Here is a 26,833-nt window from a genome sequence, read left to right on the forward strand (position 1 = left end):
AGATAGAGCAGCCCCAAGGGCTGCTGGTTGCCCATTTTTATGGTTATTTCTTGATGGTACGCTAAACAAGGGGTGGGTTATTCACGCCTCCTCTTTTTTTTTTTTTTTTTTTTGAGACGGAGTCTCGGTTTGTCGCCCAGGCTGGAGTGCAGTGGCGCGATCTCGGCTTACTGCAAGCTCCGCCTCCCGGGTTCACGCCATTCTCCTCCCTCAGCTTCCCAAGTAGCTGGGACTACAAGGCGCCAGCAACGTCGCCCGGCTAATTTTTCGTATTTTTGGTACAGACGGGGTTTCACTGTGTTAGCCAGGAGGGTCTCGAGCTTCTGACCTCGTGATCTGCTCCCCTCGGCCTCTCAAAGTGCTGGGATTACAGGCGTGAGCCACCACGCCCGGCCGGGTCCTGAAACTTAAGCTTCATTCGTTTCACTGCAAATCTGCTTCTGCCTACAAGTCTGGTCTTATTTTCCTCTAAGGATCTTCCTCCATGCAATTTCGGCCTAGGAGGCCCTTCCCGCCCCTTTTCGCCTAGCTAACTCTTTCGGTACTAAACCACCAGCTCCTAATCCTCCCTGATCCCCCAAGTGGGCTAGGGGCTTCTTTGGAGTCCCTCGCACTGCTCTAAGCATCTAGGCAGAGTCATCATTCCGGGTGCCAGGTTGCTCTTTTTCCAGCAGCTTTCAGGGGACCCCTGGCTGGGCGGAGTCTGTAGAGGCGCGCGGAGTCCTGGGAGAGCGTCAGATGTATTTCCTTCCCCTTTTTTCGCTCGTGTCCCGCCGGGTGGCGCTCACCACCTCCCCGGAACACGCGAGTCTCCCGTCGCGGTTCCGGTCGGAATTACCCAGTGGCGCACGCCGACATGGCTGCACTGACACTGAGGGGTGTCAGGGAGCTGCTGAAGCGTTTGGACTTCGCGACGGTCCCGCGGAGACATCGATATAAGAAGAAATGGGTAAGGTCCGGCTGGGGGCGCAGGAGGGAAAAGTGAGGATGGAAACTTCTCCAGTCTTTCCGTTTCCCGGCCCTCTAGAACGCCTAGCGTCTTTCCCAAGCACTCCACGGAGCGTCCCTGGGCACCTCCGTCTCTCGCCTTTTCCATCACCGCCTCTGTCCGCACTCTATGTCCCGAGCGTTAGTCTCCCACTTGTTACGTCTGCAGTCTCCTGACTCCGCCCCTCTAAGTTGCGTCATCACCTTCGCCTTCATTCTTTTAGTGATGTCACCGTCTCTTGTTCCCCAGTTGTGTCCACCTACCTTTCTGTCCCCCACTCCCCCTTTTACTTCCCTCCCTCCCCTCCCCCTTTCCCTTGCCCATTCTTCCCCCACATGACTTCTCCTCCTTTCCTCATTGATTTTCCAGCCCGGTCGCCCTCACCCCTCGGAAAATACCGTAGCGACCTTGCCTGCACTCCTGGGTCTCCGCCTTGCAGGAAAGGATTCAGCCCCTTCCTCAACCTCGAGCTGCCTCTGGCGACCGGGAAAGGTTACAGCGACCACCCTGTCCATACTGCCGGCCCAAACCCTGGCAAAAGGTGCAACGAATCCTCTCATCCTCTGGACTCTCCCTGCTTCTCCAGAGACCCTTTTTCTTGCCTCACTGGAAGCCCTGGAATTTCTTCTATGACCGGCACATCCCCCTGCCCACCCCAGCCGATTCCCTCGCCACCTCCACCATCTCTTCCACCCCCACAACCTTCCTCGCACTCAGGGAGATGTTCTTTTGAGTCCTCTTCCCCACTCCTGGAAAGGACCTACTGCCGCGAGCCCTGCCACTCGGGTTCCCCACTCTCCGGCCCTTATTTTGAGCAGTTCAGTATGCCGGGGTCACCCCCTCTCTGTCAGCGGACCCCTTATTGCAGCTGGATGAGTCCCTCGAGAATGCGGCGTCCCTGTCTTCAAGGCACGTACTTTGACCAGCACACTAATCTCTGTTACTCTAGCGGATGCCCTTCAGCTTTTGGAACCAGGCCGGCAACCTCCTTTCCCCTTGCTCATCAGTCCCCGGGAACGAGCCCAGTGACCTCCCCTCAGCTCACTCATGTACCCTTGGAAACTGGACCCATGATTTCGCCTCCTCCTACACGTAGGACCCCGGGAACTTGCCTCACGATTTCACCTCCTCTTGCTCGCCGGCCGGTGGAAACTAGTCCTATGGCCTCTCCAACCCCTTCTCACAGAGTTTTGGAAACTGGGCTGATGATCTCTCTGCCCTCTCACTGGTCCTCAGGGAGAAGTTATAATGACCCCCTTCTCTCTCCAGCATCTTCCCCACCTACTGGCAGCTTTTACCATGGCAGCCTTAAGCCTCTAGACTCTTTTGAACCCAAACCACAGCTTGACCTGCCCCTTGAGAAAAATTGTTGTGGCTCCCCACTCTCTTCTCAGGCAGGCATGCCTGGCTCTCCCAGCTCACCTCAGGAGGGCTCTTATCATTACTCCCATCTTTCCTCAGAGGCCTACATGCCTACCCCTGGGAGTCCTTGCTATGCCATCTGCCTGCGCCCCGGGAGTACTGATTCTCCTTGCTCACCCCAGTCCCAGGCTCCCAGGAAGGCTTGCTTTGAGTCCCTTCTCTCCTGGGAGGCAACTGGGAACTCTTACCTCATCCTAACCCCGGGCATCACAACTTCTGGTCCCCCCTGTTCCCAGGAACCATCTCGTCCCCATGGTCCTCATTCTGTCCTTTCCTTCCGTTCACCCCTGGGCAGCCAGTTTATATCTCCACCCCAGTCACTTCCCTGCAGAAGCTATAATGAACCCCCCCTTCCCACTCCAGTTTCCCCCCAACCAAAGTCCTCTAAGTCTCCAAAGTTAAGACAGTCACGTACTCCCCACAAATGTCTCTCCCTAGTCAACACTCCCCAGCACACCCCTTCTGGCCAGCCCAAGCCTGCTAAGGCCCACACCTGTCCCCCACCTCCCTCCTGCCTCTCTGGTCCTTCTTGTATGCAGCCGTACATCACAACTCCTTCAAATTCCAGCCCCAAAGAACTTCCCCCAAGGACTACCTTACCGACTGTGGTCCCTAGAACCCTCAAAAGTGTTATCCCCACTTCTCTTCCCCTCTGCCTTCCTTGTGATCCTGTCTCGCCCAATAGTTATGCTCAGAGCAGCCCCTATGGACCCTCCATAGGGCCCCCATGCAATACCCATATACACTCTGTGGTTCCCTCCACCCCCCATCCCTGCCCACTATCTGGCTCCCTCAATCATTCGACAGGCCCCCCTCCCATTGTGCCCCTGCGTGACACCTATAGCACTCCCAGGGGCCCACCCCAATCTCGTTGTCAGCCTGTGATGCCTCCTTGTTCTACCCACATCTATTCTTTTATCCCTTTGAAAACACCCTTTGATCCTCAAAGTTTACCCATTGTCCCCCGAGTCCGGGCCTACCCTGATACTGTCCCCTGTGGCCTCCATATCTACACTGTGGCCTCTCAAGGCCCTTGCAAAGAGCCTCTACAGATCCCCTACAGCTGCCCTTTGCCTTCATCCAAGGATTCCAGCTGTAGCACCAATCCCAGCTGTAGTTTGACTATTATTAGCGAATGCCAGAGTAGTGACAGCGAGAGCAGGAGTTCCCACCAAAGCCAAAGCTGGAGCCAAAGCAAGAGTCCCCATGATGGCAGAAGTCAGAGCTGGAGCAAGAGCCATCATCTGAGCAGAAGTCCAAGCCAGAAAAGGAGTCCCTATCCTAGCAGAAACTGGGGCCGGAGCAGTAATCCTCAACAAAACACAAGTCAGGGCCAGAGTGAGAGTCCCCAACTTAGCATAAATGAGCGCCAGAGTGAGAGTCCCCAAATTAGCAGAGGTCAGGGCAAGAGCAAGAGTCTGTGATGGCAAAAGTCGGAACCGGAGCAGGAGTCCCCAACATGGCAAAGGTCAAGGCCAGAGCAAGAGTCCCCAACATAGCAGGAGCCAGAGCAAGAGTCCCAGCGAGGCAAAAGTCATAGTCAGAGCAAGAGTCCTCACCATAACAAGAAATGAGGGTTGGCCGGGCGCGGTGGCTCACGCCTGTAATCCCAGCACTTTGGGAGGCCGAGACGGGCGGATCACGAGGTCAGGAGATCGAGACCATTTTGGCTAACACGGTGAAACCCCGTTTCTACTAAAAATACAAAAAATTAGCCGGGCATGGTGGCGGGCTCCTGTAGTCCCAGCTACTCGGGAGGCTGAGGCAGGAGAATGGAGTGAACCCAGGAGGCGGAGCTTGCAGTGAGCCGAGATCACGCCACTGCACTCCAACCTGGGGGACACAGCGAGACTCCGTCTCAAAAAAAAAAAAACAAGAAATGAGGGCCAGAGCAAAAGTTCTGACCGGACCAAAAATCTAGGCCAGAGCAAGGCATAGATAGTAACAAGATTGCCAGCTATAACAAGCATCCCAGCTGCAGCAACCGGGACTGACTTGTGCACTCCTCATCTGAAGTCTTCATTTCTCTTTTACTCTGCCTCCTCGCTCTTGTCCTCTTGTCCCCTGCTACCCCCATAGCAGTCATCCTACAAGTCCCTGTTTTGGTTCACACCTCAAGATTCTGTGGGCCCTCCTTATCCAACCTTTCTGGGGTCTGGGAACTCTCCCAACATGACCCTCAACCCTCTGATTCTAAGCATGGTGGTGCTAGTCACTGCATGACGCTAGGTAAGTTACCCACATCTCTTCATCAAATTGAAATGTTGTTAATTTTTTTTTTGTAGCTTACTGAGCTATCAGTTGTAGTGCTCACATAAGCTAGTAGACATGAAAGTGCTTTGAAAATAGGACTGTTCAGAAGAAAAGGGCCTTTTGCTTTTAAGTTCAAAGCTTCCCAGAGCCTCCATAGTTTCTCCTAATCTTCTGCAGGCTCTCCTCAAGTGTCCTCTCCTGAGCTCCCATTCTCCTAAGTTCCTCTTTCTCCAAGGTTCCCCTTCTTGATGACCCCCGCACAGTACCATGAGAGTTACATCTTTATCTGACAACCCTGGGATGGGAAGGCCCACCCTCCACTACTTTTCCCTCTCACACTTCTCTGGCAGGCAGGCAGGATGCAAAAGCAGGAGTGGGCACTAGCTGGATCCAAGTTTGCCCCTAGGCTCTGAGGTAGGGTCAGGTAGTAGGGGGTAGAGGCAAGACTGGGAAAACCAATAAGCCTGTCCTCTCTCTTTTAGGCTGCCACAGAGCCCAAATTCCCTGCTGTTCGACTGGCTTTGCAGAATTTTGACATGACTTACAGTGTGCAGTTTGGAGATCTTTGGCCATCAATCCGTGTCAGTCTCCTCTCAGAGCAGAAGTATGGTGCACTGGTCAATAATTTTGCTGCCTGGGATCATGTAAGTGCTAAGCTGGAGCAGCTGAGTGCCAAGGACTTTGTGAATGAAGCCATCTCCCACTGGGAACTGCAGTCTGAGGGTGGCCAATCTGCAGCCCCATCCCCTGCCTCCTGGGCCTGCAGTCCGAACCTTCGATGCTTCACTTTTGACCGAGGGGATATCAGTCGCTTCCCTCCTGCCAGGTAGGATCTGGAGCCATGACTGGAGCGGTCCTGAGTGCCTGCTGGAAGTAGACGTGATGAGACCCAGCTTCTACCCTCTGTAATAAGGACCATAATATTGTTAATATTTATGGCATGTTTATACAGACTAGGCGTTTTTTGAGGTGCTATATATATGTTATCTCTTTTTGTTCTGTCAACAGCCTTATGAAGTAGGTAATATTATTGCTCTTTTATATTTGGAGAAACTGAGGTACAGAGAAGTTAAGATTCTTACTTGCTTTAGGTTCCTCAGATGGTAAGTGGTGTGACTAATATTTAGACCCAGAACCTGCACTTTGAACCCACTCTGCTCTGTGCCTCTGGTAGAAAACAGCCACCTTTTACATGAGCACTCACTGGGCCCTCTCAAGTTGAAGTGTGTGTTATTCATAGCAGTCTTCTCATTTTGCCCTCACAGCCACCCATCAAAGTGAATAGGAAAAGTAACTTCATGGTAGCAAAGAGGTAGTGGGACTTTCCTAGGAAATAGGGCTGGCCTAGGGGCACAAACTTGGTATTAGACTGGGAAAAAGAAAGGAGAACTTCCAGTTTCTTGGTTCAATCCTCATGTATATGAAGTTGAATGAGAAAAGACTGCAGAATCAAATGCTGAATTATGCTTTAACAATTAAGGAGAGCTCAATGTTAGTTGTAGGTTATGGGAATTGATTTTTGAAAGACTGACTTATTTATTAAAAAATATTGGCCGGGCGCAGTGGCTCACGCCTCTAATCCTAGCACTTTGCGAGGCCAAGGTGGGCAGATTGCCTGAGCTCAGGAGTTTGAGACCAGCCTGGGCAACACAATGAAACCCTGTCTCTACTAAAATACAAAAAAATTAGCTGGGTGTGGTGGCGTGCGCCTGTAGTCCCAGCTACTCGGGAGGCTGAGGCAGGAGAATTGCTTGAACCCAGGAGGCGGAGGTTGCAGTGAGCTGAGATCGTGCCACTGTACTCCAGCCTGGGCAACAGAGCAAGACTCTGTCTCAAAAAAAAAAAAAATTGTCTACCAAATGCTAGGCATTTAAGTGTCTTGATGAACAAGCCCTCATAGAGCTTCCAGTTTAGTGAAGAAGACAGCTATTTAAAAACAATAATTGGCCAGGCACAGTGGCTCACACCTGTAATCCCAGCACTTTGGGAGGCCGAGGCGGGCAGATCATCTGAGGTTAGGAGTTCAAGACCAGCCTGGCCAAAATGGCGAAACCCCATCTCTACTAAAAAATACAAAAAATTAGCTGGGCATGGTGGCACAAGCCTGTAATCCTAGCTACTTGGGAGGCTGAGGCAGGAGAATCACTTGAATCTGGGAGGCAGAGGTTGCAGTGAGCTAAGATTGCGCCACCACACTCCAGCCTGGGCAACAGAGCGAGACTGGTCTCAAAAAAAAAAAAAAAATTAGCCAGGCATGGTGGCAGGCACCTGTAATCCCAGCTATTCAGGAGGCTGAGACAGGAGAATCACTTGAACCTGGGAGGTGGAGGTTGCAGTGAGTCAAGATCGTGCCACTGTGCTTCAGCCTGGGCAACAAAAGTGAAACTCCGTCAATCAATCAATCAGTAAATAAATAATCATTCTGGCTCCCGTATAGATAAGTGAATAAGTAAGTGTGTCTGAAAAATGAGTTTTTGCTGATTGGAGCTCAGGCCCCAGAGGGCATGGACTTGGTGGCCTTGACTCCCAGTGGGTGTCCTGACCTGGAATTTAACAATAAAGTGGTGTCCTCTTTTCCAGACCTGGCAGCCTGGGTGTCATGGACTACTACCTGATGGATGCTGCCTCCTTGCTGCCTGTTCTGGCCCTTGGCCTGCAGCCTGGGGACATCGTGCTTGACCTATGTGCAGCTCCTGGGGGAAAGACACTAGCGTTGCTTCAGACTGGCTGTTGCCGTAAGTCAGGGTGCTGGTGTGTTGGGCAGAGAGAGCTCCCCACCTCACCTAGTCCCAGGTACATTTAATATGGTAGGTTCGGCCAGGCGCAGTGGCTCACGCCTATAATCCCAGCACTTTGGGAGGCTGAGGCAGGCGGATCACCTGATGTCAGGAGTTCCAGACCAGCCTGGTCAACATGATGAAACCCCGTCTCTACTAAAAATATATAAATTAGCGGGGTGTGGTGGTGCACTCCTGTAATACCAGCTACTCAAGAGGCTGAGGCAGGAGAATTGCTTGAACCCGGGAGGTGGAGGTTACAATGAGCCGAGATCGTGCCGCTGCACTCCAGCCTTGGCGACAGAGTGAAACCCTGTCTCACACACACACACAAAGAATATGGTAGGTTCTCTAGTCCCAAAGTCAGAGTGGAGGGTAGTACTTACATGCTAAGCTTGTGTGTTTTTTCATTAGTTCCTCTCTTTCTCTGTCAATTGGTCAAGAAAGATTGCTGAGCAAGTTCTCTGAAGTCAGATTAAAGTAGGGCTCCGATCAGTTGATCACATGATACACACTCCTCTTCATCTGTTTACTTTTCCTCTAAGATTAAGCCCATTTCTTTAGCCTGCCAGCTAAAATGATAAGATCTGCCTGCAGCCACCATTTATATGCTTTATATGTCACTCTTCCAGGCTTTATGTGCTTTCAGCTTACTCTGCTACTCTCTGTTGCCTTTGTTCTTGTTAAATTTTCTCCCTGGAATTCCCTCACCCTTGGCTGTCCAAATCCTTTTGACTTTCTTTTTTTTTTTTTCTCTCTCTTTTTTTCGAGATGGAGTCTCACTCTGTCACCCAGGCTGGAGTACAGTGGCATGACCTTGGCTCACTGCAAGCTCCGCCTCCCGGGTTCAGCCCATTCTCCTGCCTCAGCCTCCCTAGTAGCCAGGACTACAAGCGCCTGCCACCATGCCCAGCTAATTTGTTTCTGTACTTTTAGTAGAGACAGGGTTTCACCGTGTTAGCCAGGATGGTCTCGATCTCCTGACCTCATGAGCCGCCCACCTCGGCCTCCCAAAGTGCTGGGATTACAGGCATGAGCCACCGTGCCCAGCCATCCTTTTGACTTTCAAGCCTCAGCTCAAGTGTGCCACCTCCTGGACGTCTGTCCTTATGACCTCTGCTGGCCGGTTCAGAAATGATGCCTGTCTCCTATGCTCCCACAGCATGGGTATTGCCCTTGCAATATTAGCCTTGCCTGGGGCTTTACTAGTTATATATCTTCTCCCTCTTAAAGATGGTGGATTCCAGCTAGGCACGGTGACTCATGCCTATAATTCCAGCACTTTGGAAGGCTGAGGCGGGTGGATCACCTGAAGTCAGGAGTTCAAGACAAGCCTGGCTAACATGGTAAAACCCCGTTTCTATTAAAAATACAAAAAATTAGCCGGCCCTGGTGGTGGGCTAATCCCAACTACTCAGGAGGCTGAGGCAGGAGAATCGCTTGAACCTGGGAGATGGAGGTTGCAGTGAGCTGAGATCACGCCATCACACTCCAGCTTGGGCAACAAGAGCAAAACTCCGTCTCAAAAAAAGAAAAAAAAAAAAAAAGAAAAAAACAACGGTGGATTCCTTGGGGATAGGCCCACATCTTATTGTCTCAGTAAAGTAGCCCAGCGAAGGCCTTGTGCACTGTTTTTTTTTTTTTTTTTTTTTGAGACGAAGTTTCACTTTTCTACCCAAGCTGGAGTGCAGTGGCACGATCTTAGCTAAATGCAAACTTCGCCTTTCAGTTCCAAGCGATTCTCTTGCCTCAGCCTCCCGAGTAGCTGGGATTACAGGCACCCACCACCACACCCGGATAATTTTTGTATTTTTAGTAGACATGGGGTTTCACCATGTTGGCCAGAGTGGTTTCAAACTCCTGACCTTGCGATCCACCCACCTTGGCCTCCCAAAGTGCTGAGATTACAGGCGTGAACCACCGCACCCAGTCTTGTGCACTGTTTTTTGTTTTTTGTTTTTTTTTTGAGACGGAGTCTCGCTCTGTCACCCAGGCTGGAGTGCAGTGGCGTGATCTCGGCTCACTGCAAGCTCCGCCTCCCGGGTTCACGCCATTCTCCTGTCTCAGACTCCCAAATAGCTGGGACCACAGGCGCCCACCACCATGCCCGGCTAATCTTTTTGTATTTTTAGTAGAGACGGGGTTTCACGGTGTAAGCCAGGATGGTCTCGATCTCCTGACCTCGTGATCCGCCCGCCTTGGCCTCCCAAACTGCTGGGATTACAGGTGTGAGCCACCACGCCCGGCCCCTTGTGCACTGTTAAGTACTCACTTCAGCCATCCACTGGCTAATATCCTGCCTTAAAATAGGTAGTTTTTTTCCTTTGGCCCCTGACAAGGGGCTGTAATTTACACACCTAACCTGGAGCTCAGCCAGGCTTCTCTTGCCCTGTGCCCAAGCCCTTCTGTTGGGCCTACACCCTTCTTTTCCAGGTCTTGTCAGCCAACTTGCACAGTTTGAGTCAGCATCCAGCCTTATGATAGGCATTGGTTGATTCAGAGAGATATCACATTTGGTCATAGCCTTCTGGAAGTCCAGAGGGAGAGAAGAAAAGATGGGGTCATGGGCTTAATGAATCCAATGCAAGAGAATCCAGCCTGTGTACTGGACAATTCTGATCTGACTCAATGCTGTGGGAATCTATTAGAAGGGAGATGAGTAAGGGTAGGGAGGAGGAGGAACTTGAACTAGGAGGAGGAAGGGCAAAGAAGAAGTAATTGAGAGTTGTTCTTCTAAGGTGTGCTTAACTATCAGCACCTCACCTTCATCCCAGCTCCTCATCAAGCGACGGCTCTTGATCTGAGGAAGACGGGGGATCACAGAATTTGTATAAGAAGGGAAATTAGGGTTTACTTAGTCTAGCCCTCATATTTTATGGAGGGAGAAATTGAGTTCTGTGGAGATTAAATAAATAATACAAGAATTGGAGGTAGAGCCAGAACTGGAACCCATCTTTCTTTTTCTCAGTTCATATCCTTCTGCAAATTCCTCTAGAGCAGAGAATACAATTTTTACTTCTTTCAGTGCCCTCGAAAATGGAGACATTGGCCGGGGGGCAGTGACTCAACGCCTGTAATCCCAGCACAAGCTAGGAGGCCGAGGCAGGTGGAATACTTGAGTCCAGTAGTTTGAGACTAGCCTGGGCAACATAGTGAGACCTCGTCTCCATTAAAATAAAAAAAAAGGAGACATTTATTTATGGGATTACTAAGCTGGTTCATAGTAGTGACGACTATTAGATAAGGTGGACACTTGCATCTCACATTCTTTACCATTCCCACCATACCTTGTTGCTCTTTGACTCAGAGGCCAGGTATCAACTGTCATTTATCATCAAGCTTGCAATATTTTTCTCATAGTAGCACTAAGAGCAAAGTGAGATATTTCTTGAACTCATGTCTACCAATAAAGAGAAAATGAAAGGTAGATGGTAAATCAGAATTAGGTTTGGTTGCATTTGATAGAAAACCTAACTAATTGGCTTAAAGAGGAAACATTAATTTATCTCTTACATAAGAGAAGCTGAGATATAGGCACTCCAGGTATGGAGGCTCCACAATCATCAGGGACTTCAGCTCCCTTTTTCCTTTTGCAACATATTTTGTTGCTAGTGTCAGCCTTAGCCTCCCTCCCTTTAAGAGGGAGAAGATATATAACTAGTAAAGCTCTGAGACAAGGCCTCATGGTCCAGAATGACTGCTGGAAGTCCAGCCATCACATCCATATTTGAGTCAAGAGGAAAGGATTGGGCAAAAGAGACTCATTTCATCTTCCAATTATGTCAGCTTTTTAAAAATATCTCCCCAGAATTCCTATCCAATACTTATGCCTACAACTATGACCAAAAGTTAGTCATATAGTCATACTTAGTTGTAAAAGAAAGGCTTAGCTGGGTGTGGTGGCTCACACCTGTATTCCCAGCACTTTGGGAGGCCGAGGCAGGCAGATCACCTGAGGTTGGGAGTTCAAGACCAGCCTGACCAACATGGAGAAACCCAGTCTCTACTAAAAATACAAAATTAGCTGGCGTGGTGGTGCATGCCTGTAATCCCAGCTACTCGGGAGGCTGAGGCAGGAGAATCACTTGAACCTGGGAGGCGGAGGTTATGGTAAGCTGAGATTGTGCCATTGCACTCTAGCCTGGGCAACAAGAGCGAAACTAAAGAAAGGTTGAGAAATGTAGTCTTTTGGGGCAATCTTCCCCTTCCAAAAAATTGAGGTTCTATTCCTTAGGAGGAAGAGGAGAATAATTTTGGGTAAATAAACTGGTATCTACCAAAGATGAAGAGAGCCATAGGTTTCCAGAATAGTGAGAGAGCATATTTTTTTAGAAATAAATATTCTTGGCTGGGCATGGTGGCCCACACCCATCATCCCAGCACTTTGGGAGGCTGAGGTGGGAGAATTGCTTGAGGCCAGGAATTCAAGACCTACCTGGGCAATATAGTGAGATCCAATCTCTGTTTGGTTTTTTTTTTTTTTGAGATGGAGTCTTGCTCTGTCACCCAGGCTGGAATGCAGTGGCGCCATCTCAGCTCACTGCAAGCTCTGCCTCCCGGGTTCATGCCTTTCCCCTGCCTCAGCTTCCCGAGTAGCTGGGACTACAGGCACCCACCACCATGCCCGGCTAATTTTTTGTATCTTTAGTAGAGACAGGGTTTCACCGTGTTAGCCAGGATGGTCTCGATCTTCTGACCTTGTGATCCGCCTGCCTTGGCCTCCCAAAGTGCTGGGATTACAGGCGTGAGCCACCATGCCTGGCCTTCCAGTCTCTTTTTTAAAAATTATTTAAATATATTTTTATTTTTGTAGAAATGAGGTATCGCTATGTTGCCCAGGCTGGTCTCGAACTCCTGGGTTGAAGCAATCCACCTACCTTGGCCTCCTCCCAAAGTGCTAGGATGAGAGGTGTGAGCCATTATGCCCAGACTCAGAGACCCTGTCTTTAAAAAAAAAAAAAAAAAAAAAGAATATGGCTGGGTGCAATGGCTCACACCTGTAATCCTAGCACTTTGGGAGGCCAAGGCAGGTGGGATCACCTGAGGTCAGGAGTTCAAGACCAGCCTGGCCAACATGGTGAAACCCTGTCTCTACTAAAAATGCAAAAATTAGCCGGGTGTAGTGGTGCACACTCATAGTCCCAGCTACTCAGAAGGCTGAGGCACGATAATCACTTGAACCCAGGAGGTGGAGGTTGCAGTGAGCTGAGAGTGTGCCACTGAACTCCAGCCTGGGCGATAGAATGAGACTCTATCTCAAAAAAAAAGGAAAGAGAGAGAGAAAGAAAAGGAAAGAAAGGAAAGGGAGAAAAGGGGAGGGGGATAGGAGAGAAGAAAGGGGAAAGGAATGGGGAAAGGAAAGGAAAAGGGAAAAGGGGAAAGAGGGGAGAAAGGGGAGGGGGACAGGAAAGGAGAAAGGAAAGGAGTCTTACTTGGTCTGCTTTATTCATTGACTTAAATAACTTTCTTACTTTCTGGCCCATTTAGGTGTTTGCCATTGTAACCCCACTCCAGAATGACTGATGCTGTGCCATGCACATAATAAACGTTCCTGATGCTGGGGTTTGCATTGGCTAGGACTGCCTGAGAATTGGTCTGACTCCATCAGTGCCATTGCTGGAATGTTTCATTGGGCCATGGCCTCTGAAGTATCTTTATTTCCATAGGCAATCTTGCTGCCAATGATCTCTCCACTTCCCGAATAGCCAGACTACAGAAGATCCTTCACAGCTATGTGCCTGAAGAGATCAGGGATGGAAATCAAGTTCGAGTTACCTCATGGGATGGCAGGAAATGGGGAGAACTGGAGGGGGACACCTATGACCGGGTGAGTGATTCTTGATTTAGGACATGCATCCAGCTTAATGCGGCCTCCCCATCCTGGCTCCAGGGCCTGAGGGGTTAGGATCCAGCCCCTATGTTTGAGCATGTAGAGCTGTTTCTGGACTGGCCAGTTCTACATCGGTGATTTGACCAAAAGAAAAATCAGCTCAGATGACTGGTTATTATCTCTATTAAAGATAGTTGGCAGCAAAAAAGAATTTGAACCTATTTGAGTGGGGGAAAAATTTACTAGGCTTACTTTATTTCTCAAGTCACTTGGTTGCTCAGAAAGCCTCATGAAGGTAAGTATGAATAAGCTCATTTATTTTTGAATGTTAGTACAGCACATGGTACAAAATTCAGAAGGCACCAAAAAGTATCCAGTGAAAAGTAAGTTTCTCTCTTCTGGCCTGTAGGCCCCTACTTCCCCACCCTATAGATAAAGATTGTTTCTTTTTTTTTTTGAGACAGAGTTTCACTTTTATTGCCCAGGCTGGAGTGCAATGGCGCGATCTCTGCTCACTGCAACCTCTGCCTCCCGGGTTCAAGCAGTTCTCTGCCTCAGCCTCCCGAGTAGCTGGGATTACAAGCGCCCACCACCACGCCCGGCTAATTTTTGTATTTTTTTTAGTAGAGACGGGGCTTCACCATCTTGGCTAGGCTGGTCTTGAACTCCTGACCTCGTGATCCACCCGCCTCGGCCTCCCAAAGTGCTGGGATTACAGGCGTGAGCCACCGCGCCCAGCCGGTAGTATATTATATTATACTCACTATTCTGAACTTTGTCTTTTTTTCATTTAATAATGTGTCCTTGGGTTAAATCCTTTTTAAATTTTGTTGACATTATTGAAGTATAGTTGTTGAATAACAGTTTATATCCATTTAAGATTTTGATAGCGCTTGCTAAATTTCTCTGTGGAGGTTAAACCAGTTTCACTCCTACTGGTAATGAATCAGTACTGATTTCCCACATGCTGCCAACATTGGTACTATCAAACTTAATTTTTTTGCCAAATGGATAGTATCTAATTTACAATCTCTTATTAATCATGTTGAAAATCTCCATATTTATTTTTAAAGTTTTTTTTTTTTGAGTGGCAGGTTTTCACTTTGTCACCCAGGCTGGAGTACAGTGGTGTGAACACAGCTCACTGCAGCCTCAACCTCCTGGGCTCAAGAGGTCCTCCTGCCTCAGTTTCCCGAGTAGCTGGGACTAGAGGAGTGTGCCACCATGCCCAGCAAATGATTTTTTGTAGAGATGGGGTCTCACTGTGTTGCCCAGGCTGGCCTCGAACTCCTGGGCTTGAGCAGTCCTCCCACCTTGGCCTCCCAAAATGCTGGGATTATAGGTGTGAGCCACTGTGCTGGGCCAGTCTCTTCATGTTTTTAAGTTATTTATTTTATTTTAAATGGCATACTCTAAAAATATTTGTTTAGAACACATATTTCTAAAAATATATAAAATATATAGCAGTTGTCTCTGTGTTGTCACCTGATTTACCTAATCTGTCTAGTTCTCACCATTCTGCCTCAACCACTCTAAGAAACTGAAAGAAAGACCAAGGCTTATGGAATCTTGGATAGGCTTGAGACTTGCTTTCTGCCTGTGTAGGAATCCCCTACTGATTTTTTTTTTTTTTTTGAGACAGTTTTGCTCTTGTTGCCCAGGCTGGAGTGCAGTGGCACAATCTTGGCTCACTGCAACCTCCGCCTCCCGGGTTCAAGCCTGGGTTCAAAGTTCGATTCTCCTGCCTCAGCCTCCCAGGCAGCTGGGATTACAGGTGTGTGCCACCACGCCTGGCTAATTTTGTATTTTTTTAGTAGAGACGGGGTTTCACCATGTTGGTCAGACTGGTCTCGAACACCTGACCTCAAATGATCCACTCGCCTCAGCCTCCCAAAGTGCTGGGATTACAGGCGTGAGCCACTGCGCCCGGCCTGTTCATTTTTCTTGATATGAGAGCAGTGCAACATGATGGAGAGAGCATGACTGCTCCTGTCAGCCTAACCAGTTTCTGCATTACAGGGGTGCTACTTACTAACCTCAGGCAAACCGTTGATCTTGCTAAACTTCAACCTCTTTGTTTGTGAAACAGGGTAATCCTACCATTTAGGATTATTGTGAGGATTCAGTGAGAGTATCCAGGGAAAGCACTTAGTATAGTACCTGGCGGTGAAGATTAGGCAAGCAGGAGCCATTTTCATTATTCAGCCTATGCTTAAACACATCCGTTGATGGGTGCACACTGAGATTCTGTTGTTGAACACTTATAATGTTAGAAAGTCCTACCTCTTACTGCAATCTGTAGATTGCATGGTATATGGGTGAGGGCAAGGATTCTGGAGTCAGACTGCTTAGATTAGTCTGGTTCCATTACTTATCAGCCAGAGAAGTTTCGGTGAGTTACTTAACTTTCAGTTAAGCTTCAGCTTCGTCATCTGTAAAATGAGGATAATAGTATAGTGCCTATCCCGTAGGTGAAAATTAAATAAGAATGCATTTGGCACAATGTCTGGAGAAAACATTCGATAGTATTATAATCATCACGATCCTTACCATTATTATTATTATTTCCATTCATTGATCCTAGCTACTTATTTTAGAACAATATAGAATGAGTGACCTGCTATTTCACTTGACAGCTTTAATGTTTGAAGATGCCTTTGTTAATTGGTTTGTTGAAAAACTAGTTGTGGCCGGGCATGGTGGCTAACGACTGTAATCCCAGCACTTTGGGAGGCTGAGGCGGGTGGATCACCTGAGGTCAGGAGTTTGAGACCAGCCTGGCCAACATGATGAAACCCCATCTCTACTAAAAATATAAAATTAGCCAGGTGTGGTGGCAGGCACCTGTAATCCCAGCTACTCGGGAGGCTGAGGCAGGAGAATTGCTTGAACCTGGGAGGCAGAGGTTGCAGTGAGCCGAGATCGTGCCATTGCATTCCAGCCTAGGGAACAAGAATGAGACTTCGTCTCAAAAAAAAAAAAAAAAAAACCAAAAAAAAAACCAACAAAAAAAAACAAAACTAGTTGTGTACAATATACTCTCTGGTAGGCAAGTGTTAAGCACTTTTATTTATTTATTTGAGACAAAGTCTTGCTCTGTTGCCCAGGCTGGAATGCAGTGGCACAATCATGGCTCACTGCGGTCTTGACTTTCTGGGCTTAAGTGATCCTCCTACCTTAACCTCCCAAGTAGTTGAGACTGCAGGCACGTGTACCGTGCCTGGCTAATTTTTTAACTTTTTGTAGAGATGGGGCCTCACTATGTTGTCCAAGCTGGTCTCGAATTCCTGAGCTCAAGTGCTCCTCCTGCCTCAGCCTCCCAAAGCATTAGGATTACAGGTGTGAGCCACAGTGCCCAGCCGTGTTAAGCACTTTAGATGCAAAGAAGAATACTACTTCAGGGCTCTACATACTCTTGGTAACTCCATCCTTCTCCCAGCTCCACTTGTCCATCAGCTGGAGAAGGGACAGGACCTCAGAGCTCTGCATGTTCATGGAAGACACTAACCCTTCCCCCCAAGTCACAACTTTCTTTTTTTTGTGAGCTCAAGTTTATTTCAAATAATACAATGTTTATTTGAACATGTTTCTATCTTCCCTTATAATACAATATTATACAAATTGATATTAATACAAATAATATTTGTTAGACACTTGCCCAGGGCTGAGATTCAGTGGGAGCACTATCCTGGCACGACTGGTTATTTATGACTGACATCCATGCCAGTGCCTGATGTGAAGATGCATGTGCCATACCTGATGTGGAGTGATTTGACTACCCTTACTAAATGTTTCCTAAGTGTAGTGCAACAGTACAACTTCCTTTTCTTTCTTCTGTGACTGAGTGAGATCAACATATTTTTTTATTTTTGAGACAGGGTTTCACTCCCATCGCCCAGGCTGGAGTGCAATGGCACAATCTCGGCTCACTGCAACCTCTGCTTCCTGGGCTCAAGCAATTCTCCCGCCTTATCCTCCCAAGTAGCTGGGACTACAGGCACGTGCCAGCATGTCCAGCTAATTTTTTTGGTATTTTTCGTAGAGACGGGGTTTTGTCATATTGCCCAGGCTGGTCTCGAACTCTTGGGCTAAAGCGATCCACCCGCCTTGGCCTCTCAACATGAACATTTTCCACAGTTGACACTACTGAAACAATATTAGAAATATATTAGAACCAAGATATTCAGATATATTGCCATCAATTTATAGTCGCCTTGAAATTACATAGCTCTGCTGTTTCTCTGCATTAGGGGCTCAGGAGTCCAGCGGTCCTAAGTATACCTTGCAGCCATCTTCCCAAGAGTTCTGGCCACGACTCAGGACACTGAGAAGGAGTAAGGAAAGAGTCTATAGACATTTTCTCCTTTTTGGGTTGCGGAAACTCCTACAGCTTTTTTTTTTTTTTAAAGCATTGCAGTTATACCCTTGCTCATCCCTTTATATTTAGGCCATTTCCTTTTAGGTATATCTCTTATATGCTGCATAGACAGGTTTTGCTTTGTGAGCCAATCTATAAATTTTATTATTTTCATTGCTGACTTAAGCAATTGATGCCATTGATGATTTTGGTCTCAGCTCTGTCAAATTATTATCATTTTATTTATTTATTTTTTGAGACAGAGTCTTGCTCTGTTGCCCAAGTTGGAGTACAGTGGTGCCATCTTGGCTCACTGCAACCTCCACCTTCCGGATTCAAGCAATTCTTGTGCCTCAGCCTCCCAAATAGCTGGGATTACAGGCGCCCGCCACCATGCCTGGCTAATTTTTGTATTTATTTATTTATTTATTTATTTATTTATTTTGAGACGGAGTCGTGCTCTGTCCCCCAGGCTGGAGTGCAGTGGCGCAGTCTTGGCTCACTGCAACCTCCACCTCCTGGGTTCAAGCGATTCTCCTGCCTCAGCCTCCTGAGTAGCTGGGATTACAGGTGCCCACCACTGTTCCCGGCTAATTTTTGTATTTTTAGTAGAGACAGGGTTTCGCCATGTTGGCCAGGCTGGTCTCGAACTCCTGACCTCAGGTGATCTGCCTGTCTCAGCCTCCCAAAGTGCTGGGATTATAGGTGTGAGCCACTGCTCCTGGCCTAATTTTTTTTTTTTTTTTTTTTTTTTTTTTTTGAGATGGAGTCTCACTCTGTTGCCAGGCTGGAGTGCAGTGGTACGATCTCGGCTCACTGCAACCTCTGCCTCCTGGATTTAAGTGATTCTCCTGCCTCAGCCTCCCGAGGAGCTGGGACTACAGGTGCGTGCCACCACGCCCAGCTAATTTTTGTCTTTTTAGTAGAGATGGGGTTTCACCATGTTGGCCAGGATGGTCTCGATCTCTTGATCTTGTGATCTGCCTGCCTCGGCCTCCCAAAGTGCTGGAATTACAGGTATGAGCCGCTGCGCCTGACCCCTGTCAAATTATTTTACTGTGTTTATTTACCTTGTTTCTTTCACTGTGGGGTCTCTGTCCTTGCTGTTTTGTTTTTCAACTTCTTTTGTTATTTAGGAAGGTTTATATTAATATTTTAATTCTACATTGGATAATTCCTATATCAAAACTATTGTTGACAATCAGTTACAGATGGAACTTCATCTACTCTTTCTCCCTTTCTCGCTCCTGCTCTTTCTCCCTTTCTCACTCCAGCAGTTGACTAGTCTCATTGAAAAAACAAATTGGGGCCGGCCAGGCATGATGGCTCATGCCTGTAATCCCAGCACTTTAGGAGGCTGAGGCGGGTGAATCACCTGAGGTCAAGATTTCGAGACCAACCTGGCCAATATGGTGAAACCCTGTCTCTACTAAAAAAATACAAAAATTAGCTGAGCGTGGTATTGTGCACCTGTAGTCCCAGCTACTTAAGAGGCTGAAGTGGGAGAATCGCTTGAACCCGGGAGGTGGAGGTTGCAGTGAGCCGAGGTCGTGCCATTGCACTCCAGCGTGGGTGACAGAGCAAGACTCCATCCCAAAAACAAACAAATAAACTGGGAATTTAGTTTTACTGGTTGCTGTTTCTGCTGACTTGCTCAAGGAGTCGTGTTTCCTTTTAAGTTTTGTGGTTTTTGTGTCCTGTAGTAAGCTTTTTTTTTTTTTTTTTTTCTGAGGTGAAGTCTTGCTTTGTCGCCAAGGCTGGAGTGCAGTGGCACGATCTTGGCTTACTGCAACCTCCGTCTCCCAGGTTCAAGCAATTCTCCCACCTCAGCCTCCTGAGTAGTAGCTGGGACTACAAGAGCGCTGCCACCACGCCCGGCTAATTTTTTTTTTTTTTTTTCGAGACAGAGTCTTGCTCTGGCGCCCAGGCTGGGGTGCAATGGCACGATCTTGGCTCACTGCAACCTCTGCCTCCCAAGTTCAAGCGATTCTCCTGCCTTAGCCTCCCGAGTACCTGGGATTACAGGTGTGTGCCACCATGCCTGGCTAGTTTTTAAATTTTTTGTAGCTGGGACTACAGGTGCATGCCACCAGGCCCGGCTAATTAAAAATTTTTTTTTGTGCAGGTGGGGTCTCACTATGTTGTCCAGACTGTAATAACTTTCCTATTGGAGTATAGTACAGAAGTGACCAAATCATAAGTGTACTGTTTAAAGAATTATCTTATAGTTAGCCTGGGCAACATAGCAAAATGCTGTCCCTACAAAAATACAAAAATTAGGCTGGACACAGTGGCTTATGCCTGTAATCCCAGCACTTCGGGAGGCCAAGGCAGGCGGATCATGAGGTCAGGAGATCGAGACCATCCTGGCTAACACGGTGAAACCCCGTCTCTCTACTAAAAATACAAAAAATTAGCTGGGCATGGTGGCAGGCGCCTGTAGTCCCAGCTACTCAGGAGGCTGAGGCAGGAGAATGGTGTAAATTCGGGAGGCGGGGCTTGCAGTGAGCCGAGATTGTGCCACTGCACTCCAGCCTGGGCGACAGAGCAAGACTCCATCTCAAAAAAAAAAAAAAAAAAAAAAAAAATATATATATATATATATATATATATATATATATATATATCAGTCTGGAGTGGTGGTTTGCATGTATGGCCCCAGCTACTCAGGAGGCTGAGGTGGGAGGACTGCTTGATCCCAGGGAGTTTGAGGCTGCAGTGACCTATGATCACATCACTGTACTCCAGTCTGGGCAGCAGAGCAAGATTTGTCTCTAAAAATTAAAAAAAAAAAAAAAAATTATAGTTATTTGTGTGTTAGTTTTGGGTTTTTGACCAGCCATGAATATTCCCAAATATACTATTTTCCACTCATTATTTCACAATTGTCTACCAAGTTAAAATGAAGAACTTTGTCAGGTACTCTGCAAAGCAGGGATGGGCAGAGGGAATATTTCACAAACTTAGGCCAGGGCCCTAAAACATCTCTGGCCTAAGGAAGAGAAGCCTATAAGGATCTTTAATACTTTACCCTTTAACACTCTGGGTAGGTGCTGGTGGATGTGCCCTGTACCGCAGACCGCCACTCCCTTCATGAGGAGGAGAACAACATCTTTAAGCGGTCAAGGAAGAAGGAGCGACAGATGTTGCCTGTGCTGCAAGTGCAGCTTCTTGCGTGAGTGACAGATTTTTAAACTCAGGACTTTGTGCCAGAGTGCTCTGGGAGACTGGGGACTGGAAGCTCTTACCAAGACCATAACCCACACAGGAATCTTATGGCTGGAGATCTGCCTAGGAACATAAAAACCCTATTTGAATTAGCTGGGTGTGGCAATGCACACCTGTAGTCCCAGCTACTCAGGGGGCTGAGGGAGGAGAATCACTTGAACCTAGGAGGTGGAGGAGGCTGCAGTGAGCTGAGATCGTGCCACTGCACTCCAGCCTAGGTAACAGAGCAAGACTCTGTCTCAAAAAACAAAAACAAAACAAAAAAGCAACCCTATCTAGTAGGACATATATACTAGAGTGGGCTGCACAGATTGACTCATGCTATTTCATCCTCAGTACCAGTGAGTAGCACGTTTGAAAAATAGCTACTAGAGTAAGGACTCATTCTATAGCCAGCAGAGCAATTTGGTCCATAAACAGAGCTCAGGGGGTCATTGTAAGGAGACTTCCTAGTGAAGAGCTCATGGAGTAAGGTTGGGTTGCTATCTGCCTTGAGAATGACTTTTCAGGCAGTGTCATTGTGGAACGGACTTGAGAGGCAGTCTAACCAGCTACCCATCCCGTAGTAGCCTTCCCTTATCCACGTTTCTAGCTCCTTATGTTGCTCTTCTACTGCTGGGGAAGCTCACTAGTCACTGCTTCTGTCTCTTTCTGGTTTCAGGGCTGGACTCCTTGCCACCAAACCAGGAGGCCACATTGTCTATTCTACCTGCTCACTCTCACACTTACAGAACGAGTATGTGGTGCAAGGTGCCATTGAGCTCCTGGCCAATCAATACAGCATGCAGGTGCAGGTGGAAGATCTGACTCACTTCCGAAGGCTTTTCATGGACACATTTTGTTTCTTCTCATCCTGTCAGGTTGGGGAGCTGGTAATACCAAACCTCATGGCCAATTTTGGCCCTATGTACTTCTGCAAAATGCGTAGGCTGACATAGTATCACCCAATCCCTGAAGCAAGAATACAAAGGGTACACTCTGTTGGAGGCACCAGAAACTGGAAACTGGGACCAGTGGCAGAGATGCACTCTGGGTCCTGTCTCCATCCTGTTCGTGTCTTTCTGCAGTTTTCGGCAATAAGAAGTTGAAGATTTTCTGTCCTGCTGTCCAATTGTGGAGCATCAGCAGGTTTCTAACTCACTCATTACCCCCTACGCCATCTCCAGGCCTGTACTAAAGTTCACTGCCCGCTTAGGGGCGTAGAAGGAGAAGCCAGTGAGCAGGCTCACACTAAGTTGTAAACATAGGAAGAAGCATTTGGCAATAAAGTTGTTGAAGCTCTATAGACCTGGGGCTGCAGTTGGGGACTTCATGTCAGTGCAAATGCCATTAGTTCCATTTGTACCAGCCAGTTACTGAGCCCCTGTCACATTTGAAGTGAGTTCCACCTGATCAGTCTTGAGCAGCCAGCAGGCTCAATTAAGCCCACCTGGTTTTTCCATATGGCCCATGATCTAATTTAAGGAACAAGTAACTAAAAATGTTAAGCCAGTGCAAAATAATCTGCTTACCTACTCACATTGGAAAAGCCCTCTGAGCTGAATTATTCTGGCCATTCCTGCTGTCAACAATACTGCTGCCCAAATGTGGCTTAGGAGGCTGCTTCTGCCACAAAACCGTCATACTCTTGTGCGTGCCTTGTTCTTTGTTCATTCATCTAGCAAGTATTCCCAGACCTCGTATATGACAGGTAGCTAGGGAGCTCTTGGAGATGTAGCAGTTGGGATTGTGGGAGATTACTGGGCTTCCTCATCCTTTAGAATGGTAACTCTCCTTTTGCTTTCTGAACACCTAGGAATCTCCTGATGTTTTGTTTTGTTGTATTCCAGACTTTTTGTTGTTTCTAGTCTGCAGCTGAGCTGAGCTCTGGTGCCTGTTCTTTGGCCCACCCCCTAATCCCTAACTCTTCCCTCAGCATCACAAGGCTTCACTGCACACACTGTGTTCAGGGCAAGATTTCATCATTTACTGACTGCATACTCGATATGTTGTTTTTGTAACTTTAGCCAAAAGAAAGTAACCTTTAGTGGCAGGGATATAAAAAATTGCTCAGGGTTACTTGCAGATATTTTCTTTTTAAACATTTTTTTTTTTCCTGGATAACTGGTCCTGTGCAGAAAAGGGTATATAATTTTAGAATACCTGAAGGCTTCTTGGCTCTTCCACTTTCCTTATTCCTCCTCTTCCTGCCATTCTTTTTGTCCCTTCTGCCTTTCCCGCTCATCCTTATTTGGGTATTAGAGGTGTCAGTTGAGAAGGGACTTTAGCTAAGCTAAGGTTAAGCCTTCTTTTGGGATTTGCATTGTAATTGAGGGCCCTGGAAGATCTCTGAGACTCAAAATCAGGTGAAGCTAGGAAGATGGAGCTTCAAGGAGCATGGCTAGTGCTCTGAGTAGGACCCTAATCAGCCTCTGTGCGTGGCATATGGTCCCTGCATGCTGTTCACTCTGTACAGTACTTAGTATTTGCTGAGGCTGAGAGGCCTCAGGTGCCTGGGCTTCTGCCCTTGGACTCCTGGATATCCAGCCTGGTGCTAATTGAATGCTAAGCAGTGGTAATTCAAAATGAGAGGGTCCCCTGCCTCTAGAATCATCATCTAATTGGGGACAGGCAGACCTAGATAAGAAAAGCAGAGAACTACTTTGGAAAACAGTTTATCTGCTGTACTTGAACATTCAGCTACCCTATAACCCAGTTAATCCAATACTGGGGATAAATCCTAGAGAAACTCGTACATGTACACCAGGAGACATGTACAAGAATATTCATAGCAGCCCTATTCACAAAAGCAAAAGCCTAGAAATAACCCAGATGCTCATGAGCAAGAGAGTGGACAAGTAAACTGGAATATTCACATAATAGAATATTATACAATTGTCAAATGAACTATAATGATACCTAACCATATGGATGAATCTGAGCAATAAAATAATTAAGTGAAAAAAGTTTAATCCCAGAAGAGTAAATGTAGCATGATGCCCTTTCTAAATGAAAGGTTTTTTCTTTTCTATGGAGTTATTCTTTACATACAATATAGTTCATAAATTTTAAATATATTGTTTAATAAATTTTGATAATTGTATATAATAGTATAGTCACCATCACCATCAAGATGTAGAAAATAGAAAATAGGCTAGGCACAGTGGCTCACGCCTGTAATCTCAACACTTTGGGAGGCCGAGGTGGGAAGATCACTTGATCCCAGGAATTCTAGATCAGCTTGGACAATATAGTGAGACCTGGTCTTTACCAAAAAAAAAAAAAAAAAAAATTAGCTGGGTGTGCTGGCATGTGCCTGTGGTCCCAGCTACTCAGGAGGCTGAGGCAGGAGGATCACTTGAGCACAGGAGTTTGAGGCTGCAGTGAGCAGTCTGGGCAAGAGAGTGAGACTCTGTCTTGTGCCACTGCACTCCAGCCAGGGTGACAGAGTGAGACTCTGTCTCAAAAAAAAAAAAAAAAAAAAAAAAAAAGGCATTGGGATTTAGAATGTGCTGTTTAAAGTCTGAAGCTCGGCCAGGTGCGGTGGCTCACACCTGTAATCCCAACACTTTGGAAGGCTGAGGCAGGTGGATCACCTGAGATCAGGAGGAGTTCAAGACCAGCCTGGCCAACATGGTGAAACCCCATCTCTATAAAAATAAAAAAAGCATGATGGCAGGTGCCTGTAATCTCAGCTACTCAGTAGGCTGGGGCGGGAGAATTGCTTGAACCTGGGAGGTGGAGGTTTCAGTGAGCCAAGATAGCGCCATTGCACTCCAGCCTGGGCGACAGAGAGAGACTTCATTTCAAAAAATAAAGTCTGAAGCTCCACTGGTCACTCCTTTTATTGATTATTTGCAGCTGGTCTAACCAGTTACATATGTCTGGCTTGATTACATGGCCAGAGCAACATAAAAGCCCTGCTGGGAACTTCTGATTTGAGCTCTTCCAAAACCAGGATGGATGCCTCACATAGATCATGATGATTCAATCGAAAGGCACTTTGCAGTGCAGTCCACATGTGCATAAGGACCATGGGAGCTTGTATTTGGGAATTCTGAGATTCCTGATGTTTACCTACCCAGTCTTTCTCTTGCTGCCCTGTATCCTTTGCCTTTAAATAAAAATCTTAAGTGATTATGCTCTGAAGCCTAGATAATCCTTTCAAATATTTGGTCTTGGAAAATTTTTGCATATATACGTGGAATCATACAATATGTAGTCTTTGGTGTTTGACTTCTTTGACTTAGTATAATGTTTTTGAGATTCACTTTGTTGTGAGTATTAATGTTTTGTTCCTTTTTATTGCTGAATTGTATTCCGTGGTGCAGACATACCACCATGTTGTTTATCCGTTCACCAGTTGATGGACATTTGAGTTGCTTCCAGTTTGGGGCTATTATTAGTAATGCTGCCAATACCTTTTGGGCATATAATTTTGTGAGTACGTGTTTTCTTTTCTTTTTTTATTTTTTGAGATGGAGTCTCACTCTTTTGCCCAGGCTGGAGTGCAATGGTGCAATCTCAGCTCACTGCAGCCCCCGCCTCCCAGGTTCAAGTGATTCTTCCGCCGTAGCTTCCTGAGTAGCTGGGATTACAGGCACCCACCACCATGTCCGGCTAATTTTTTTGTATTTTTAGTAGAAATGGGGTTTCGCCATGTTGGCCAGGCTGGTCTCGAACTCCTGACCTCAGATGATCCACCCACCTTGGCCTCCCAAAGTGCTAGGATTACAGGTGTGAACCACTGTGCCCAGCCCGTGTTTTCTTCTTTTTTTTTTTTTTGAGACGGAGTCTCGCTGTGTCACCCAGGCTGGAGTGCAGTGGTGCAATCTCAGCTCACTGCAAGCTCCGCCTCCCAGGTTCACCCCATTCTCCTGCCTCAGCCTCTCCGAGTAGCCAGGACTACAGGTGCCTGCCACCACGCCCGGCTAATTTTTTTGTATTTTTAGTAGAGACGGTTTCAATGTGGTCTCAATCCCCTGACCTCATGATCCGCCCTCCTTGGCCTCCCAAAGTGCTGGGATTACAAGTGTGAGCCACCGCGCCCGGCCATTTTTGTATTTTTTAGAGAGATGGGCTTTCACCATGTTGGCCAGGCTGGTCTCAAACTCCTAACCTCAAGTGATCAGCCTGCCTCGGTCTCCCAAAGTGCCGGGATTACAGGCATGAGCCACCACACCCAGTCCCCTAAGCATTTTCTGCAATGACAAAACCAGGAGAAGGCAATCTGAGGAGGCTCAGTTTGATCATTCTGTCCTTTCTTAGAGGAAGAAAAAGCTGTGCTTATTTTGGGGCACTCTGCTCCTGACCTAGCAGCCTAAGGGCTGCCAGCACTTAACATATGTTGTAAATAAAGTTTCAGTGACACAAAAGAAATAGCACTCCAATATAAAATTTTCTTTTTTTCTTCTCAGCAATGCAATTTACCTGTATAGAAGGGTGTGCCCTAACAGATGGAGCAATTGTGAGCACACACCTGGCTGGACAAGGGAGGTGAAGAGGTTCTTATTCCTGACCATGTGGCCCCTGCTGCTGCGTCGTTCCCCTATTGGCTAGGGTTCGACCTATAGGCTAAAGTAATTCCGATGGCTAATTTAAAGAGAGTGATGGGGTGAGTGGTTTGGCAGGAAAAATGGTTATGGCACAGCAGGAAATTGGAATGAGTCAGGGCGGAGTAGGTAATCAGAATCAATCAGGGTGGAGCAGGTAATCAAAATGAGTCAGGGTGGAGAATGAGTCAGGGCGGGGCAGGTAATTGGAATGAGTCAGAGTGGAGAATCAGTCAGGGCAGAGCAGGTAATCCAAATGAGTCAGGGTGGAGCAGGTAATAGAAAAAGGTTGCTTACGAGGAAGTTAAGTTTAAAGTATAAGTCAAAGAATTGAGCATACTGACATATTGATTCTTTGAAGAGAAATTTAGAACTCTAAACACACAGGAGAAGGGTTTTTAGCAATTTACCAACCCTAGGGTTTGATCAGGGAACGCTAGTAGTTTA

The 26,833-nt window shown here is 47.2% G+C and overlaps 1 protein-coding gene across 4 annotated transcripts; it reads left to right on the plus strand.

The window, feature by feature from the left end:
* The first annotated feature begins 209 nt into the window (after nucleotides 1–209).
* Nucleotides 210–24,983, plus strand: NSUN4 (NOP2/Sun RNA methyltransferase 4). 4 transcript variants are annotated; one of them, XM_003259030.4, is made up of 6 exons: nucleotides 210–949; nucleotides 5,146–5,489; nucleotides 7,244–7,398; nucleotides 13,107–13,267; nucleotides 20,678–20,802; nucleotides 21,517–24,983. In XM_003259030.4, exons 1-6 carry the CDS (start codon nucleotides 857–859, stop codon nucleotides 21,791–21,793), a joined length of 1,155 nt encoding a protein of 384 aa, XP_003259078.2. In that variant the 5' UTR covers nucleotides 210–856; the 3' UTR covers nucleotides 21,794–24,983. The 4 variants fall into 4 exon arrangements, with proteins under 4 accessions (XP_003259078.2, XP_030679696.1, XP_030679697.1 ...); XM_030823837.1 differs by lacking the exon at nucleotides 210–949 and adding an exon at nucleotides 3,851–3,878 and having other exon boundaries at nucleotides 21,517–24,972; XM_030823838.1 differs by lacking the exon at nucleotides 210–949 and adding an exon at nucleotides 4,279–4,639 and having other exon boundaries at nucleotides 21,517–24,972.
* The last annotated feature ends 1,850 nt before the right edge of the window (nucleotides 24,984–26,833 follow it).

The sequence above is a fragment of the Nomascus leucogenys genome, chromosome 12 (assembly GCF_006542625.1).
Source record: "Nomascus leucogenys isolate Asia chromosome 12, Asia_NLE_v1, whole genome shotgun sequence".
In the NCBI taxonomy this organism is placed as follows: Eukaryota; Metazoa; Chordata; class Mammalia; order Primates; family Hylobatidae; genus Nomascus; species Nomascus leucogenys.